Source organism: Alternaria triticimaculans (assembly GCF_023758025.1).
Source record: "Alternaria triticimaculans strain BMP 0046 chromosome Unknown scaffold_1, whole genome shotgun sequence".
Lineage (NCBI taxonomy): Eukaryota > Fungi > Ascomycota > Dothideomycetes > Pleosporales > Pleosporaceae > Alternaria > Alternaria triticimaculans.
The window spans coordinates 4433568-4451157 of record NW_026055958.1 but is presented as its reverse complement, the minus strand read 5'-3'; the positions used below and the strand labels follow the sequence as shown (position 1 = coordinate 4451157).

The 17590-nt window shown below is 53.7% G+C and overlaps 7 protein-coding genes across 7 annotated transcripts; 3 read left to right on the top strand and 4 right to left on the bottom strand.

Moving 5' to 3' along the window:
• Window positions 1-203: 203 nt before the first annotated feature.
• On the top strand, window positions 204-1430 carry J4E78_001472 (uncharacterized protein; the record flags this gene model as incomplete). The annotated part of the gene is made up of 1 exon (XM_049362131.1): window positions 204-1430. One exon carries the CDS (start codon window positions 204-206, stop codon window positions 1428-1430), a length of 1227 nt encoding a protein of 408 aa, XP_049227414.1.
• Window positions 1431-1530: 100 nt separating this feature from the next.
• On the bottom strand, window positions 1531-3440 carry J4E78_001471 (uncharacterized protein; the record flags this gene model as incomplete). Its single annotated transcript, XM_049362130.1, has 3 exons — window positions 1531-2867; window positions 2924-3196; window positions 3284-3440. 3 exons carry the CDS (start codon window positions 3438-3440, stop codon window positions 1531-1533), a joined length of 1767 nt encoding a protein of 588 aa, XP_049227413.1.
• Window positions 3441-5450: 2010 nt separating this feature from the next.
• On the top strand, window positions 5451-7165 carry J4E78_001470 (uncharacterized protein; the record flags this gene model as incomplete). The annotated part of the gene is made up of 2 exons (XM_049362129.1): window positions 5451-5614; window positions 5668-7165. The coding sequence occupies 2 exons, from the start codon at window positions 5451-5453 to the stop codon at window positions 7163-7165; spliced, it is 1662 nt and encodes a 553-aa protein (XP_049227412.1).
• A 641-nt stretch (window positions 7166-7806) lies between these two features.
• J4E78_001469 (uncharacterized protein) lies at window positions 7807-9669 on the bottom strand (the record flags this gene model as incomplete). Its single annotated transcript, XM_049362128.1, has 1 exon — window positions 7807-9669. The coding sequence occupies one exon, from the start codon at window positions 9667-9669 to the stop codon at window positions 7807-7809; it is 1863 nt and encodes a 620-aa protein (XP_049227411.1).
• A 1347-nt stretch (window positions 9670-11016) lies between these two features.
• J4E78_001468 (uncharacterized protein) lies at window positions 11017-12509 on the bottom strand (the record flags this gene model as incomplete). The annotated part of the gene is made up of 5 exons (XM_049362127.1): window positions 11017-11432; window positions 11481-11801; window positions 11851-12072; window positions 12128-12431; window positions 12483-12509. 5 exons carry the CDS (start codon window positions 12507-12509, stop codon window positions 11017-11019), a joined length of 1290 nt encoding a protein of 429 aa, XP_049227410.1.
• Window positions 12510-14299: 1790 nt separating this feature from the next.
• J4E78_001467 (uncharacterized protein) lies at window positions 14300-15781 on the bottom strand (the record flags this gene model as incomplete). Its single annotated transcript, XM_049362126.1, has 1 exon — window positions 14300-15781. The coding sequence occupies one exon, from the start codon at window positions 15779-15781 to the stop codon at window positions 14300-14302; it is 1482 nt and encodes a 493-aa protein (XP_049227409.1).
• Window positions 15782-16234: 453 nt separating this feature from the next.
• On the top strand, window positions 16235-17438 carry J4E78_001466 (uncharacterized protein; the record flags this gene model as incomplete). Its single annotated transcript, XM_049362125.1, has 2 exons — window positions 16235-16474; window positions 16527-17438. 2 exons carry the CDS (start codon window positions 16235-16237, stop codon window positions 17436-17438), a joined length of 1152 nt encoding a protein of 383 aa, XP_049227408.1.
• Between the last annotated feature and the right edge of the window lie 152 nt (window positions 17439-17590).

Below are 17590 nucleotides of genomic sequence, written 5' to 3'. Positions count from 1 at the left end.
AAGTGTTTGCAGTCGTTCGTAGACTTGTTCACATGTAGGTTGTTGCCCACGGAGTGATTTTGGGAAACTTGGTACAGTACGAAGTGTGTCGTACAGCCTTACGCGCGCCAAGCCGCTTGCAAGAGCCGCGGCAGCGCGTTCACGGTTCACTCCAGGTTTGCACATTTCCTCTATACTCCGTCCCACCTCTGCAAACCGTAACTATGCCGCCACCAAAATCCAAGAAACTCACCGCGCAACCCGTGCGAACGCGCCAATTCGCTGGCAAACCAACAGCTGCACCTGAACCCGAAGAGCGCTCGAGCTCAGAATCAGAGTCGGAGGAGGAACAGCCAAAGCCAAAACCTTTTGCGAAACCAAAGCCCGCGCCCATCGCATCGTCGTTTCCCAAGTCTGCGCTCAAAGCAAAACTTGCATCGCGGCAGAAATCCGAGGCGGAGCGCAAGGCGCTAGAAGACGAGTTCGAAACAGAAAGCGAGGAAGAGGAGGGCGGCGAAGATGGCAGCGGGAGTGAAAGCGGCAGCGGCAGTGAAGAAGAGTCTTCTGAGGAGGAGTCAAGTAGCGAAGAAGAGGCACCGAAGAAACTACTGCGCCCAGTGTTTCTGAAGAAGAACGAGCGGAACAAAGTCGCACCTGTCAAATCAGCAGAGGAGATAGCGGCAGAAGAGGAAGCGCGGCGGCAGGAGCAAAACAGAGCGCTTGTACAGGAGCAGGTCGAGCAGCGCATAGCGGAAAAGGCAGCGGGCAAGAAAGACTGGGATGACGACGTGGAAGACGCCGACATCAACGCCATCGACGACACAGACGGTGTTGACCCCGACGCCGAATATGCCGCCTGGAAGCTGCGCGAGCTCAAGCGCATTAAGCGCGAACGTCTCGCGATCGAAGAAGCCGAAGCAGAGCGCGCAGAGATCGAGCGCCGCCGCAACTTATCCGCCGCCGAACGCGAAGCCGAAGACCGCGCCTTCATCGAAAAGCAACAAGAAGAAAAGGGCGACCGTGGCCAAATGCAGTACATGCAGAAGTACTTCCACAAGGGCGCCTTCTTCACAGACGAGCTCAAGGAACTGGGCGTGGACCGAAGGAACCTCATGAACGCGCGCTTCGAAGACGAGACGAATCGCGAAATTCTTCCCGAGTACATGCAGATCAGAGACATGACGAAACTGGGCAAAAAGGGTCGGACGCGCTATAGGGACATGAAGACCGAAGATACCGGCAAATGGGGTGACTTCGGTGATGACCGGCCGCGGAGAGACAAGGGCGATTTCGGTGTCGACGAGAGATTCAGACCTGATGCTTATGGCGGAAGGGATCGGGATAGAGAGGGCCCTTCTGGCGCAAACGCGAAGCCACTTGGCGAGAGGAAGAGGTTCGGCGATGATCACGAGCGGGACGGTAAGCGCCCGAAGATGGAAGAGAGGGCTTAAAGCGTGTGATCATTATCATTTTGGCGTTGACAGCATTGGGCGGCGTACTAGCATCTACGGAACATGAATATCATACCCACCGACTTCAGTAGTCGGCTCATTACTCTTCACGAACCCTCTCGTACGTTCCACGTCCCTGGGCATCTCCGTCTGCCATCGCGCGCGCATCTTCTCTCCCTTTTTCCACATCCAACCGCCACAGTAACGGTGCTGGCAAAACCACCAAGACCGCCAGGAAGATGAAAGCCGGGCGTATCGTGGCCGCCTGATCAACGATGAACCCGACAAGAGCTGGGCCGAATGCACTGCTACCTTTGTCCGTGACAGCATACAGCGCAAAGAACGCCGCTTCACTGCCCTCAGGTATCAAAGGCGCGTAGACAGATCGCGCATAAGAAGATATCCCACCCATGACTATCCCATGAATGACTGCAATGGGGTAGATCTCCCATGCTTTCTGCAAACCGATGAATCCCAAGCTCTTAAACATGGGTATGTATCCGAGTAAGCCATAGAGAGGGATGATCTCCATGCCCGCTACACAACACAGTAGTACGGTCTTGGGCTGTAGTGCGAAGCGCCGTTGCACATGCGGCCATGCAAAAGCGCCTACGATGCCAGATCCGATAGATGTGATGGAAAGCAGCGCGATAGCAATGGTGCCCATGTGCAACTCGGTGCGTGCGAAGAGGACAGCCGTTCCAGAGATGGTCGCCACGGCATCCGACAGCAGGAACCACGATATCAGGAAAAGGAGCGTCTGCCGTAACTTTATGGCTCTTCGCAGTGTACCGTAGAAGCTGCGCAAGGAGAAGGAGGTGTAGAACAAAAACGTTCTTATCTTTGACGATGACCTTCCTCCGGCAAAGCTCTGCGTAGTCTGTGTGGGTAGTGGTGGACCTGGTCTTGGACGTAGCCACAACAGTGTTGGGATGGAGAATATAGCCCACCAGAGACCGACCATTAATAGAATCATACGGATGGAGAGACTGGGCGACGTTTTCGACAGAGCCGTTTTGTTGAAGAGAACTATGATCAGTATACTAAGGATCTGGACGAAGACCGCGGCCATGTAGCCATATCCCACGCCTTTACTAGAGATCTGCGCGCTTCGTTCCAGATCTCGCTTCAACCGATCGGGGTCGAAGCGGGCGTGCGTGGAAGATGGTCCATTGGCTGGGTTCAGTGACTCCAGCTCGACGTCTGATGCGGAGTCGGAAGATGACGGTTTCCCAAGCGTATTGTTATCTGGATGATTGGCGACAAGCAGTGGCAAAAATGCGTTTAGCAGGACGAATGAACAGCCTAGACTCGCAACTCCGACGATGACTAGAATGGGAGCGAGGTAGTATAGTGATGGTGAGATGAAGATGAAAAGACAGCTGGCTAGTGAGCCCATGTACGATGTGAACATGAGCATCTTCTTGCGGTATGGGCCTTGGCAATATGTTAGTCCTTGTTAAAGATGTGAGATATTGACTACCATGACTTACCATGATCGGCGAAGGAACTGAAACATATCAAGACCACTGCTTGAAGTAATACAGCCGTAGAGAACGTGTACATGGCGAAACTACTCGTCGACATGTCCCTCCCCAGATATCTCACCATGCATTGCTCAGAGTCTCCTCCGGCTTTCTGGTCTGCATCGTCGCGTATCCGGAGTTTTCCGGATGCGGTATGATCGACACATGGCTTTGAGTGATCGGAGAAGAAGACGCCATTTTCTCGTGCGAGTTGCTCGAGGATGACTGGGAGGAAAGCGCCTTGAACTCGTAAGTAAGACGCGAAAATCGATACATGTGTATGGTGGTGGTTGCGTGGGCTGGGTGGAAGAGAAGGCTATGACGTACCGACTGCGACTACAGCGAAGACTTCGGCTGCGATTGGGTACGCATACCAAGCCTTCAATTCGCGATCGGTAGTAGGGCTCGTGTCTTCGCCTTCGTATTTGATGCGCGGGCTGGATACGAGCGTGTCGTCATCGTCGAGGTCGTCATTAAAAGACATATTTGTTTGTTGTTAGGGTTTTCGAGAGTCACATTGGATAGAGCGTTGACTGTTTGATCGATTCCGATGGGTGCCGGGCTCTTGCCGAGTGGGTCGCGGGTGGTGGGGCGGCTTCCAAGAACGAGGCTTATCATGCCAGGAGCCTCATTCTTCTTCTTCTGCGCTGGGAAGCTGCGTTTCGACAGGAACTCCTTTATTCTTTTGAAACACCCTACAAAAATGGTAAAGCATATTCCGTTCAGTGTCAGAATGGGCCCATCTAGCTGGACGCCGTGTTTCAATGACGCGTTGCATCATTGACTTTCTATTAGCGTCATGGAACCGGCTGCGAGCTTCACGCACAGAGCCTCTGGTTCCCAGAAGTATGCCGGTTGAGATGCATGTCTGACTGCTCAGTGATCTCCATACAAACGATAAACCTGATGCTTGACTATGGCAGTTACTTTGCGAAGCCGTCGAACGATTTCTGACACTCCACGAGCGAAGCGGAAGATCAATGCCGCACCTAAAACACGCAAGCCTTCAGCAAGGACGCCCACCCGGGTAGATACCGAAGACCACCCAGTCGTCATCTCAACACCCCCCGGTTTTCCTTTTGAGCTCCAGCCTGCAAAATATGGCCTCATTCAAGAGCGTGTGTGCGACAGCTTGTATGCATTGGTAGTCCAAGCTATCCTATGGAACCAGACTCGGGGCCAAATGGCACGTCCAGTGCTCTTCAGTTTACTCGTAGCCTATCCAACGCCAAATGAGCTCTCCACCGCATCTCTCGAAGATCTGACAACAATGTTGCAGCCCATAGGCCTCCACCGGATTCGAGCGGCCCGCCTTATAGCACTGGCTGAAGCCTGGCTTTCCGCTCCTCCGTGTAAAGAGCGAAGGTACAGGAGGTTACATTATCCTGACCGTGGATGTGGTGCAGATGTCAAGCCAGGAGAGATCTTAGGGCCTGACGACGATAGAGAAGGCTGGGAGGTTGCGCACCTGCCGGGCATGGGTGCGTATGCGCTTGACAGCTATCGCATCTTCTATCGCGACCGCCTGAGGGGCATCGAATCTACGAGCGGTGTTGAGCCCGAATGGAAAAGAGTTGTGCCGACCGACAAGGGTAAGTTCTGACTGTACGAAGTGCATGTGAGACATATACTGACTTCGTACCCCTACCTCTGCAGAGCTGATACCATATTTGAAGTGGAGGCGGGAAGAAGAGCGTTGACGACTAAATCGCGCGAACAATACACTGTCTCTCCATTCGTACGGCCTGACAGGCCGCTATCAGACAATTTTGAACGTACAGGAATGTTCGTATTTACCAGAAAAGCAATGCTAGCTCGCACAGTAAAATGTCGAGACGCTGTCATGTGCTTCGTCCTGGCGCGCGCGTTGACAAGTCGAACCACCATTTCGGAATCCGAACAACAAATCACCACCACCGCTACCCCGCCAAAACGCTCTTGTAGGAATCTGGAAGTTCTGAGCGAGCCGAATCGAATTAGACATGCAAGCGTCACCTCTCTGACCACCAAAAGATTACTGGCGCATTAGTTGCTTTTCATGGTTGCTACAATGTAAGCTGTGCGACAGTAAAGAGCCAGTTAGGAAGCCATAAGCGACGTACGGGAAAACGTTGAATGCAAGGCGTACGCCCCAACTTTGGCCAGATCGGCTGCGGGTAAATGACGACCCTGCAAGATCTCTCATCCAAACGACAACGGCCGTAAGCATCGTTAACATACCTCGGCGTTGGCGCAGCAATGCTACCACGCGGCACAGAATGCATTCACCTCGAGTCGCTTCACGCACTAAAATAGAGAATCAAGAAGGGAATATGATGAAGTGAACAGCATAAGAGGGCGGGTGTATCGTCACTTCTGCGTTTGGTTATCCCGTGCTAGGACGCGCCTGACCTTTGTCCCCCTTCCACGTCGAGGAACGTAAACAGCAAACTCGCCTAGTTCACGCGACTACTTACCCCACAACCTTCGTCGCGAACTACCCAGACACACCAACATGGACGTCGAGAAACCCTCCAGTACGCCAATGGCTCTGGAACCCCTCAACATCACCGACGATGAAGAAAAGCGGGCTCAGTCGACTATTGGACCCGAGACCACCTCCAGTCCTACTACAGCGCCTGGAATTGCAACATGGAAGTTGGTGTGTTTGTATATCAGGTAAAGGTACCGCGAAAACCAGTATGATCAATTAGCTAATGCGCACCGCGTAGTATATGTATCGGCCTCTTCCTATCGTTCCTGGATACCTCAATCATCGCAACTGCTATATACACAATCGGGGTAGACTTCCAGTCCTTATCCAAGGTGAATTGGATCGCATTGTCCTACACACTCGCCTACATTGGCTGCACCGCCATCTTCGCAAGCCTCTCCGATGTAATCGGTCGCCGCAACGCCTACCTCGCCGCCTATGTCATCTTTCTCGCCTTTTCAGTCGGCTGTGGCTTCGCTCAATCCCTCGAACAGCTCATTGCTATGCGTGCGCTACAGGGAGTTGGTGGCTCAGGCTTGTATTCAGTGGGCTTCGTCATACTGGGCGAGATCAGCCCGCCGCGCGTGATCGGTATGTTGGGCGCAATGGCAGGAGCCATTATCGCGATGTCGGGAATCCTGGGGCCAGTGCTGGGCGGTGTCATTACCAGTTACACATCCTGGCGATGGATTTTCTGGATCAATGCCCCGATCGGAATCATTCCGTTGATCCTTTTCGTACTGGTTTGGTCCAACGACGCCCTCATCCGCGGCGTCAGTCGTCGCAGATTCAAACAGATCGACTTCCTAGGCTTCCTTCTCTTGGTCGCTGCTTCCGTGCCCTTCGTCATTGCATTCCAGCAAGCCGGCATCCACATCCTCATGAACAGCTCCATCTGGTCGTCTGCCCTCTTCGTTGCTCCGCTCGTCGTTGGTGTGCTCTGCTTCGCTGCGCTCTTCGTCTGGGAGTGGTTCATTGCAAGACGTTGGCCTGACGCGATTGCTGCGCTCTTCCCAATGCGACTAGCCAAGAACCGAGTCTACATGTCAGCACTCGCCACGACATTGTTGATAGGCTTCCCTTACTTTGTCATCATATACTCGCTGCCAACGCGGTTCCAGGTCGTTAACGGGAAGAGTGCTCTTGGGTCGGGTGTTGCTTTGCTACCAATGCTTGGTTCTTCTGCCATCGGATCGACTCTCGCTGGAGCAGCGTCGAGTAAGAAGAACAACACGTTTGCGGTCAACGTTGTTGGTGCTGCCCTCATGCTTATTGGAACCGCAACCTTGTCTACACTCGACAACACTTTCGCCCCGCAAGCTCGAGCCTATGGTCTACAGGTTTTTGTCGGATTGGGCTTCGGATTGACAGTCAGCAATTCGACTCTACTAGCTGGCATTGAATCGGAGCCACGCGACACCGCAGTCGCACAAGGCCTGATGGCGCAAGTGCGTGTGCTAGGGGGTAGCGTTGGTATTGCAGCGTCAACAGCTATCCTGGGCATCAAAGAGCGTCAAGAGCTTCTCGATTCGCTGATTGTAGAGGGCGCACAGTTGGAGTCACTTGCTGAGTCTATGCGGACCCTTCCTCCCAACAAAGTTTTCGCTATTCGCCAGACATACTCAGATGCTTTCAACGAGACACTTGTAGCTTGTGCGGTTATCAGTGGTGTGGCCTTCCTGGCGACGCTCGCAGCGTGGCGGAAACATCCCACTGCTATGAGAAATAGAACATAGCACCTGGTCCGACGATCGGAGGTTTGCGCGCCCGGCATGAACTTCAGGAAGGACTGAGGCTGGCTATCAGTCACAGCAGGAAGGGCTCTGTCCCTGCCGGACCAACCAGGGCTCTGTCTGTAGGGCCAGCTACTCAATTAGGAAGTCTTTTCAAAAACCGTGGATTGCGGTGGGGAGGGCACTGTGGGTCGCTGCTCCTGTGGAACGGGGCTTGATTGGCCAGACAGTGCCAGACACCCGATTAGGAAAGTTCTACAAAGGCTGTTGATTGCGGCGGGGAGGGCTCTGTGGGTCTGCTGTCCCCGTGGGCAGGAAGCTGATTGGCCAGGTAGGGCTAGCTACCCGATCGGGAAGGTTCTGCAGCATCTGTAGATCGCGGCAGTCTTGGCAGATAGGGCCAGGATCGGCCCTGTGCAGCCTATCAGAGTCCTCCAGGCAGGGCCGTCTACACGTCCCAGCCTCCTCTCTTCTCTCACGACATCAAGCTTTGAGCAACCGGTGCAGCACCACCATGATAGTAAAACAATATGTGTATTTTGCAATCTACATCTATCTCCGATACTATTGTGCCATACAGGAAAGGACTGAAGTTCTGAACTAACGAGAACGCTCCCAATCTCCACACACCCACATGTCTCCATCTAGGGCTCCACATCCATCATAGGAACCTGATCCTCATTCTTCGCCTCCGCCAACCCCTTCCTCTTCCTGGGCGGTTCCTCCGGCACCGGGTTTTGATCCTGCGGCGGCTGCGGCATCTGCGGCACCATGGGCTGCAAGTTGGGCGGCGTAGGCTTGAGTCCGTTGGCGAAGATCTCATTCGCAATCTCCATCCCCAGAGGCACACCACCGATGGGGTAGTCGCCCTCGATACCCTGCCTCGTACCCCTGGTCTTGTACCTGATATCCTCTGGGTTCTTGAACAGAGCAGCGCCCGCGTCGTCGACGGCGTAGATATCTTTCTTCGTGGTAGGCACCAAGATGTCCTTTGCGGCCGCGGCGTCGAAGCGCCAGTGCACACCGAGGAAGATGCGCGAGATGGCGTTTTCAAACATCATCTCCCAGCACGAAGTGAACTGGCGGGGGACACGGGTGCGCACGGTACCGGGCTGATCCGTGATCTCGCGTTCGAGCATGTAGGGTTGGCGGAGATCTCGGCTGATGCCGTTGAGTTCGTCGGATACAAAGTCGATGGCGATGTTGTCGGGCGCGTCGTCCTGCCAGCTTCCGATGCGGCCGTTGTAGTACCTGCGCACCATCTGGAAGGCGGCACCGCCGAATGTGGCGTGGCCAGAGGGGTAGGCGGGGAAGGGCGGCTTGAAGGGAAGGGCATCTGAGTTTGTAGCTGGGGCACCAAGCGTCAGCCAGAATGGGTCGCCACGGTCTACACGCGTAGGGTCACGAAGAATATCGTCGCGGACACCGGAGAGCGGGCGCCAGAACTCAAATTCCCATTTCTCCTTCCAGGAGAAGACGCCTGCGTCGGCCAGGGCTACGTTGACAAGCGCGAGGAGACGAGCAAAGTCAGCGTTGTTGACTTCGCTGGTCAGGGACTCGGGATCCTTCTTGTATCGAACGGCAATCTTGCGGACGATCTGGTTGTACAGTCTGGGTGGGGTGCCGATCAACTTTGAGCCGTCGTAGGCCCACGTCATACCTTGGACAGTCTGGTGAGGAGTGCGCTTGGTGGTGTTGAGGGCAGGTGCTCCGCCCATGGTGTACACTTCGCGGAGAGCATCATCGTATTCCGCCTGCTCGTCAGACATGGAGCGGATGGCTGGTGGGTCAGCAAGGATGTGCTCGCTCTGAGTCGCGAAGCGCTTGGCCCTCGTGCCATAGAAGGGACCGTGGTACTGGCGTCTGGGGACCTTTGGACCATTGGGGTCGTTGGCATCCTGGGGGACGAGGTCAACAGGGTGCGTGGGCTCATCGTCGAACTTGTAAGGACCGACGGTGGGATGGTAGCCTTGTTGACTGGCACCTTCAGGGTGGAAAAGCAGCTCAAAGAACTTCATAGCTACTGCCTTACCGAAGGTGAAACTGGGAGAAGCCGGATCGACGCCCCCTGGTGCGTTGGTGATCGACTGCTGGATGATGTACTCGAGCTGATCGTAGGTGCTGTTGGCAATGGAAGCGGGAACAGGAGTCACAGCAGGCCTCATGTACAGCATGGACAGCATCGTGAAAGCTGCTCCTGCTACCGCCTGCTGAGCATTGTCTGCGCCAGCTGGATCGGGCAGGCGGTACTTCTCATCTTCAGCGTCGAGGGACAGGAAAGTCTTGAAGTCGGAAGAAGGTTTGATGACGAAGTAGGTGTCGTGTACAGCCAGCTGGAGCATGCCTAGAGCTCTGGCGGAGATTGGAGGTCCAGTTTGGGGGCCATCGAAGGTGTGTGTAACGCGGTTGAGATCCAAGCCGACATGGTTCCAGTAGAGGATGTAGTTCTGGTTGTCTGCCTCGTCTTCAACCTGCTGCGGAAGCTTAACGGGAATGAAGGTCGTCATGATGAATATGTTGGTGTAGGAGGATATGGAAATTGGTGAAGTTGTAGTTGTGACGAATATGACATGAGCCCTGATACTTTATACCCAACGACCCCAGGCCCCCTCATCGCCCGCGAGATCTGTCCATACCTGGGTTATTTTCTTCTTCTCCCAAAATAACCCAGCTGACCATCAGGTGAACACCCTCCACGATAGGAACCTGGCTACATTCAGGCAGACGAGAAGGCAGACACTGAGCCACGCCGTTACAAACCGATGCGAGGGACCATTGTCGTGGAGTAGAGATACTGCCAAGAGTCAATGAAGTTCTCGCGCCATGCAGCCACTGGCGGGAGGATTACACTTGGCGCGAACTACTTGTGACGAGTGAAGTTGCTTACCGACGCGCTGCGGAGAGGCTGAGTTTGGCTGCTGTGAGCGGTTGGTGGTCAGATCTGACGTACATTTCAGCTGACAAGGGGGTCCGTGATCCAGCCTCTCAAGTCTCTCAGCCAATGCCTTCATGTTACGAAGCTTAACATCGCCATAGGTATTGCTAAGCAGTATATATCCCAGAGTGTATGCTGTGACTCTGGTGCCTGTTGACGTACCATTGGGCTATGACATATGCGAGGGAAGCCTCCGGTGGCAGTGTTTTGGACCCGAACTCGATACGAATGTTATCCAACAGCAATACTGTTCATATGGGAAACTGACTGACGGAATCTAATCAAACCCATCCCTAGGAATTGCTCGTGATGGTTAGTCGCAGCTGGGTTGACTGCTGGCGGTAGGGCTGAGGGAAGATCGCTCGGTACAATCAAACACCTCGGATCGATTAACGTGATCAGCCCAGCACAAAAAAGTCGCCCGGCGCCTCATGGCTGAACGCAATATACCAACAGAGAATGTCGCAATGCACCTGATAGTATCTAGCACTCATGTCGCGAATCCAGGGGCGGTGTATCTGACCTCTGAACCCATGAACCCGGCATAACACGAACGCTTACCTCAGCTTGGAACACACGTGAGTGGGCGCGCGCAACTCCTTGGGGACTTTCGCGCACGGCGGCAGGGTCGTATCGAGGAGGCGTTCGCATAGACGCATCTCGGTCCGCCACAGATCTTGATTTGGCCAAACGAAGAACAGAATTCCCACCTCACCGGATGTCCTGGTTTTTCTGAGAGCGATAGGTGTGCAGAAATATGACTAGGAAAGTTACTGCAACAAGCATATGTGGTCGATAGAACAAGTGAAGTTAATTTTCATCCTACCTACTGATTCGCAACGGACAACGGCAATGCCAAGCTTCCATGCTCAGGGCGTATTGCGCATCCCATAGCCATCAGGCGATTGAAGGGGACTTCTTATTTGGCTTCCTTCAATAATGCCTCCATGGTAGCGTCCTTCTGACTGACGCTGCCACTTCGTTCCGCAGGCTTGAGCTTGCCGGAGGCTGGGCCCTCGCTATTTTGAGCAGCGTTCTTTAGCCGCTCGGTATCTTCAGGGTTTGTGTCCTGCTTCTTGACGTCCTTCTCCTCATCGTCGCTGTCGCCAAGGCTAAAGGGGTCATGGTCATCGGGCTCTGGGTTTGGAGCGACTGAGGTGAGAGGCTGCCATTTCTTGCCGCTCGATTTACCCTGGCTGCCCTGGTTGTTCGGCGATGGGTTGCGGTACAGGGCATCGACCTCGTCAACGGGTCCGCTCTGGGGCGGAGAGACGGGCGTGGGCTTGAAGAGGTCGGGGTTGGCATGCGGGCGACTTGACGATCGCGGGCCAGGGCCTGTGTGTTATTAGCAGCTATTACACGCACACCGTACTTCTAACATACCCTCGTTATCTCTCAACTCGAGCTTTGCAAAGTCGTCGCCAATGACTCGGTTGTCAGCATCGTAGCGGTTGTGGTCTGCCGACCGTCGCTGCTCCGCTGACTTGCGAATGCCATGCATCTGGTCTGACTGCGACGGGCCAAAGTTCTGCCTCTGTTGTGGTGGTGGTTGCCTTCCGGTGTACTGGACGTTGCCGTATCTGTCATACTCTTCCATCTCGCCGCTGTCGAGTTTCTTCGTGAAGTTACTGATCCACTTTGTGACGGTCTGCTTTGTTTCCTCGAAGCCCTGCTCGATGTTCTTGCGGATCTCGGGGAGGTCGTCTGCGTAAGTGTTAGTAGCTACACATATGTTGACGTCGCGTGATCGTACCATCGAAGAAGCTGTGCTCCCGCTCGGGCTCACCAGGCCGTTGTCGCTGCCCCTGGCCACGCGATCCGTAACCGCCCTGGCCCTCTGGACCGCCTTGACTTTGGTAGTGCTGAGCCAGTTGTCGCGCATATATTTCGTCCTGCTCGAGCTGACTACGGGGCTGCGGGCGCGGCGGTTGGGGCGGAGGAGCCTCCTCGGCCTTGAAGTTGGGATCCGACATGCCTGCGCTGGTTAGCTATACCCCTCACAACAATAAACCAAATAGGCAGCCACATACTCAGCAGCGCGTTGAAGGCAGGCTCGACCTTGCCTCCGCTGGCCACCAGGACCGCCTTGACGACATTGGGGTCGACGTCGGGGAAAGCCTCAATCAGCGTGTTCTGCGCCTGCACCTGGGGGTCGACTGGTCGCGGGGGCTTCTGGGGTGGGATCTCGGTGGCCTCCTCGTTGAAGCGCACGCCAGGCTTGGGAGACTTGGAGGCTGGTGAGGGTGAAGTAGCATTGTCTTGGGTCGCAGATGCCGGGCCATCGTTATCATCGTCAAAGTCGAGCTCACGCGCCGTAGTTGGGCTCTCTGGAGGCTGCAGCTATTAGTGGGGGCTCCCGTCCTCGTTCGTCTCTTTTTCGCTTACCTTTTCCGTGCTAGTTTTCTCCGACATATTGGCTATTGTTCTGTGTATAAGGAGAGTGGTGTGCGACTTGTTGGTGATTGTAGAAGGCAGTCGCGGTTGTTGAAGCTCTGGGCTCGTGAATGCCGCGCAGTGGCTCGTGGCTTGGAATGTTCCACTGCCACTGATGACGTTTCGCGCCAAGTGGGGCACCATCAACTCGACCAAGCTTGGATTCCTACAGACCTCCAGCATTCACTCCCATCCCAAGTGTACATCGAGAAAACCTCTCTGAAGTCACCACTCCGATTCCTATTCAGTCATGTTCGAGCTTCAATTGTTGCATCTTCCATTCAGCTGTATACTCAAAAACTCGATAGGCCATCTGTCGCAGCTGACATTCGATACCATGTCAACAAGAACTTCTATGCTGGTATTCGCAAACACAGTAGCTGCCTTCGATTAGCTCAGAAAGTAATTACAATACCTGCATTCCATACATCGAACCGGCCATCGCTGCCGGTTTTGCATTGCTGCGCCACCGATCAGGCATCCAGCCACCCTCCCCCCCGAAGCCGTGCCTAGGCACCATATCTACCTCCTTTGTCTTTCGAAGTCTCTTGAGCTGCTGCTGTCGTTCATGTCACATTTGTATCCTGCTTCAATATGTTGATTAATGCACAGGTGACACAAGATTATCATGGGTATGTGCCCCTGGAGCCACCCTCACCAACAACTGCTGACAATGCGCAGGCTGCACAGCATCACCAAAGCCGCGTATACGCGCCTGCCACGCGAGATACGCGACATGATATTGTCTAGCATTCTCACGCAAGACTATCGAGAAACAATCTACGTCCAGCAGTTCCGCAATGAATTCAAGGAATTCAAAGAATTCCCCGGCCGCTTTTACGGGGATAACAGATTAGACCGGGAAGAGAACAGCTCACCTAAGCGTTGGGAGCCGCCCTGGATTTCGCTCTTTTACCAACCTTTCGCAGCGGAAATGATTGACATACTCTACGAAAAGTACCCGCACTTCAAGATCAGTACGCCGACCAAGCTCCCAGCATTTCTCAGCGCGGATATGTTCGGAGCGGGACGTACCCCACGCGATGCGAAGCTTCCTAATTTAACTATCAAGGGATCATTGGATAAGGGAAGCTACGACTCTGTGAGCGTCAAAACACTCGCATCCGATTTGAAAGCCCTTTCGGACTGCCGCTGGGCCCCAAACTTGCGACTCGACATCACCTTCCGCACCGAGCTAGGCATCTCCATCTTCAAAGCCAGAGCCATACCTCGTGTGGCACGGAAAATACACAAGATCTGTCAAATAATGCGTCCTTGGATTATTGAAGCCGAGAAACGGGGTGCAAAAGTGTACTTTACGATAGCCACCAGGCGTCCGGGACAAGTTCACAGCTCGGTTCGGCCGGAATACACGACGTATGGATGCTTAGATGGAGAACGCGACATGTTCTATACTGAGAAAGAATGGGTGAAAGAGCTGAAAGGAACTCTAGGTCCAGAGTGCCAATGGTTCCGGCGGGAACGACCTGGACATACACAAAGAAAAGACATCTTGAAGCGATCGAGGCCGAAAGCTTATGCTGTGGCACACTTGATTGGGGCTGCATGGGGTTTAGTCTTCTGCATTTGCTGTTACCTACCCGCACAGGCAAGGGAGGACTGGAAAGATCGTAAGAGAAAAAGAAGTGTGTTACCAACAGCTGTGTTACGTTGAGGTGTCATCGCACAACAGAACACTATCTCTGCACTATCGTTGGGTATGTTGTAGAAAAATCAGAGTGTCTGGTAATGGATGATTGTCAGATTGATCATTCAGATACCTGCATATCAGTGCGACCACGAAAACTGCACTTCTCCAATCGTTCTCGTGTCATCAAAAAGCTTTCGGGGAACCACTCTGGTTTCCCGTTCATACTTCCAGCTTCCATCATCTTCACCAACGCCTCCGCAGACTTTAAACACAACACCATACCGTGGCCATTGAACCCCGCGGATATCCACAAGCCCTCTTTACCTGGCACCTCACCCACAAACGGCCGTCCGTCAGCCGTCGCGCCCATAATTCCTGTCCACTCTTGTACCACGCGGCGCGATGCCTCTTCTTTAGACGTCTCACCCCAGTTTTCGGCGCCAAAATACCCAGTCAAGCTCTCGTTGAGATACTTGGAGATCTCTGGGTTCAAGGTACTATCGTCAACCGTTCCGTACTCGCTCGGACCGGCATGAGGGAGACGGCCCAACCCACCACCAATGACAATGTGCTGTCTTCCGTCTGGCAAGGGCCGAGGAATCATGTACTCGTAGCCATCGCGGTAGATGAATGAGTATGTTGTTGGTAACGGGCTTGGCAGCTTCGTCGAGGTTCCTGGTCGTTGCGCGGTGATTTGCCCACGCATTGGCACGATGGCTCCTTGCAGCTCTTTCATGATGTAGGGTGTGTAGCCGTTAGTTGCGATGATGACGTTCTTGGACGTGATGATACTTTCGTGGGTACACACATCCCAGCGGTTACCACTCTCGCCTTCCGATCTCGCCGAGGGACGGATGTCGTGGACAGGCGTATTCGTGCATAGCTGTAGCCCTTTCTTGACACACTCCGCCAACAAACCGGTCGTAAAACGATATGCGTGGATTCTGCCGGCTAGGTATTCGAAGGCGCCCGCCAGCTTCTCTTTCGTTTCAATTGTCGGATTACTGTTTTCCGCTGCAACAGAGAACTTGTCTTGTATGCTCGCGATAGCTTCATGGATCTCGTACCATGCAGCATTTCCCACTTCCTTCTCTTTCTCCTCTGCATCAATTCGCAGCATCTGAATAGCCATTTTGCCCGCTTCAAAGGTAGGCTTATCGTAGATAAGATCGACCGTGTTACACAATTTACTCTCACAGCTCAAGCCCAATTCCTCCGCCATACGATGCGTCTCAACAATGTTGGCATACTCCAGCCTTGCGATCTTCAATGCCTCTTCTTTGCCAAGCTCTTGCACATGATGTGTGTAACTGCGGTAGCTTGCCGCTTTGGTATGTCCGCCGTTGCGACCCGTAGCGCCTGAGCAGACTTCACGTGCTTCCAACATCACCACGCGCGTGTCAGGCCAGGTGTTGAGGATGTTGTAGGCGGTCATTGTGCCTGAGATGCCGGATCCGATGACGACATAGTCGTAGGTCTGTGTGGACGTTGTAGCTTTTGGCTCAGTGACATTTGCGAGATGGGACTTGGGGTCGTGCCAGTACGAAGGCAGTGGATTCGCGATGGGTGGCGCGACGGGGATGCGCGCTCGTTCCTCCATGGCTACTTCGTGTTGGTGGTACCTTTCTCTGGGCTCAATGAATTTCCAAGGAATTATTTTTCGTCAAATATCATGAATCGTTACAGCGCTGGAAAAGAGACTTGACAACGAAGATAGAGATGGAGAGGAGGTGAAATGGTGGGAGTGGGGCGCGCATCGGCTGTACCTGCTACTTTGGGAGCGTCACTTCCCAGCGCGATACGTGGGCAGCGACGGGCGTTGCTTCAAAGATGCCCAATTCGACGTTCTGGATTCCACGACTTCTGATAAGGGACTCTCCATTTTCCGGTACACGATAGCTTTGGAAAGGAAGGAGATAACTCATCCGAGGGTGGATTCGCTTTTCTGACTTCAACGCTTATTGGCGGATGCTTCGGGCCAATGATGTCCGGCAGCAAACTTCTAAAGATGGACTCTTTGAGACAGTAACGGCCTGACACATATCCAACTCCAATGCAAAGACTATCGCAAGTTTCTCAGCACATCTCGCCAAATCCTCGTGACGGTGCTACTGCGACGAAGTCGAGCTCTACCCCGCCCAACGCCGATCGCGGTGACCCCTCAGCTGCACGAATCAACACCAACATGGCGAAGACCAAGGTCGTTGTAACGCGACAGTTGATTGATGAGGCGCAAAGATTGCTCGATGCAAAGAAAGAAGAATTGGAAGTCGTGCAATGGCAATCCGAAAAGGTGAGTGTCGGTCACTGGCGATAAAGACGGGTTGCTGACGATGTGCATGCAGCCATGTCCGCGCCCATGGCTTCTCGAAAATGCCAAAGGTGCAACCGGAATCCTAGTCATGCTCACAGACAAAGTCGATGAAGAGCTATTAGAAGCAGCCGGATCGCAACTAAAAGCCATCGCTTCATTCTCCGTCGGAACCGACCACGTTGACCGAAATGCGCTGAAGAAACGCAACGTACGTCTCGGCTACACGCCAACATGTCTCACCGATGCCGTAGCAGACCTCACCATCATGCTCATTCTCATGGCCCAAAGAAGAGGTGGAGAATCGATGACGAAAGTCGCAAAGGGCGAATGGCCTCAGATGCCATGGCATCCACTGCTCATGACTGGCCCTCAGATCCGAGGATCAACTATCGGGTTCTTGGGGTTCGGAAGGATTGCGCAGGCTTCGTTGCTAAGACTATTACCATTCGGCATCAAAAAGGTCATCTATCTCAGGTCCAAGCCTGGCAAGCCCGTCAAAGAGGACCACTTCGGCCTGATCAAGAACGCTACTATCCCCATCGAGCCAGCAAACAGCACAGACCAGCTCGCACAAGAGAGCGATGTAGTCGTTGTTGGATGCGCCCTCACGCCCGAAACCAAGCATCTTGTAAGCACAGACTTCTTCTCTAAGATGAAGAAGCTCGCCGTTATCGTCAACATCGCGCGAGGCCCCATCATCGACACTGATGCACTGGTGACGGCGCTGGATCAAGAGCAGATATTCGGTGCTGGGTTGGACGTGATTGAGAATGAACCCAACATCACGGCTGATCACCCGATCTTGAAGCAGCCAAGAGCTGTGCTTGTTCCGCATATTGGGAGCGCTACGATTGAGACACGGGTACAGATGGCTACAGAGAGTGTTAAGAATTTGCTCGCGGGGTTGGCAGGGGAGGAAATGGTGAACGAACTGCAGTTGTAGGGACATGTGACAAATATAGAATTACTTCACATCCAGCTTAGATCTGACCACGCTGCGTGGCGTCCCGTTGATATGTATCCTCCGTGACATTACGATAATTCCACTTCAATTCCAGTAATATCCCGTCTTCTCCAAGAGTCTCTTTCGCTCAG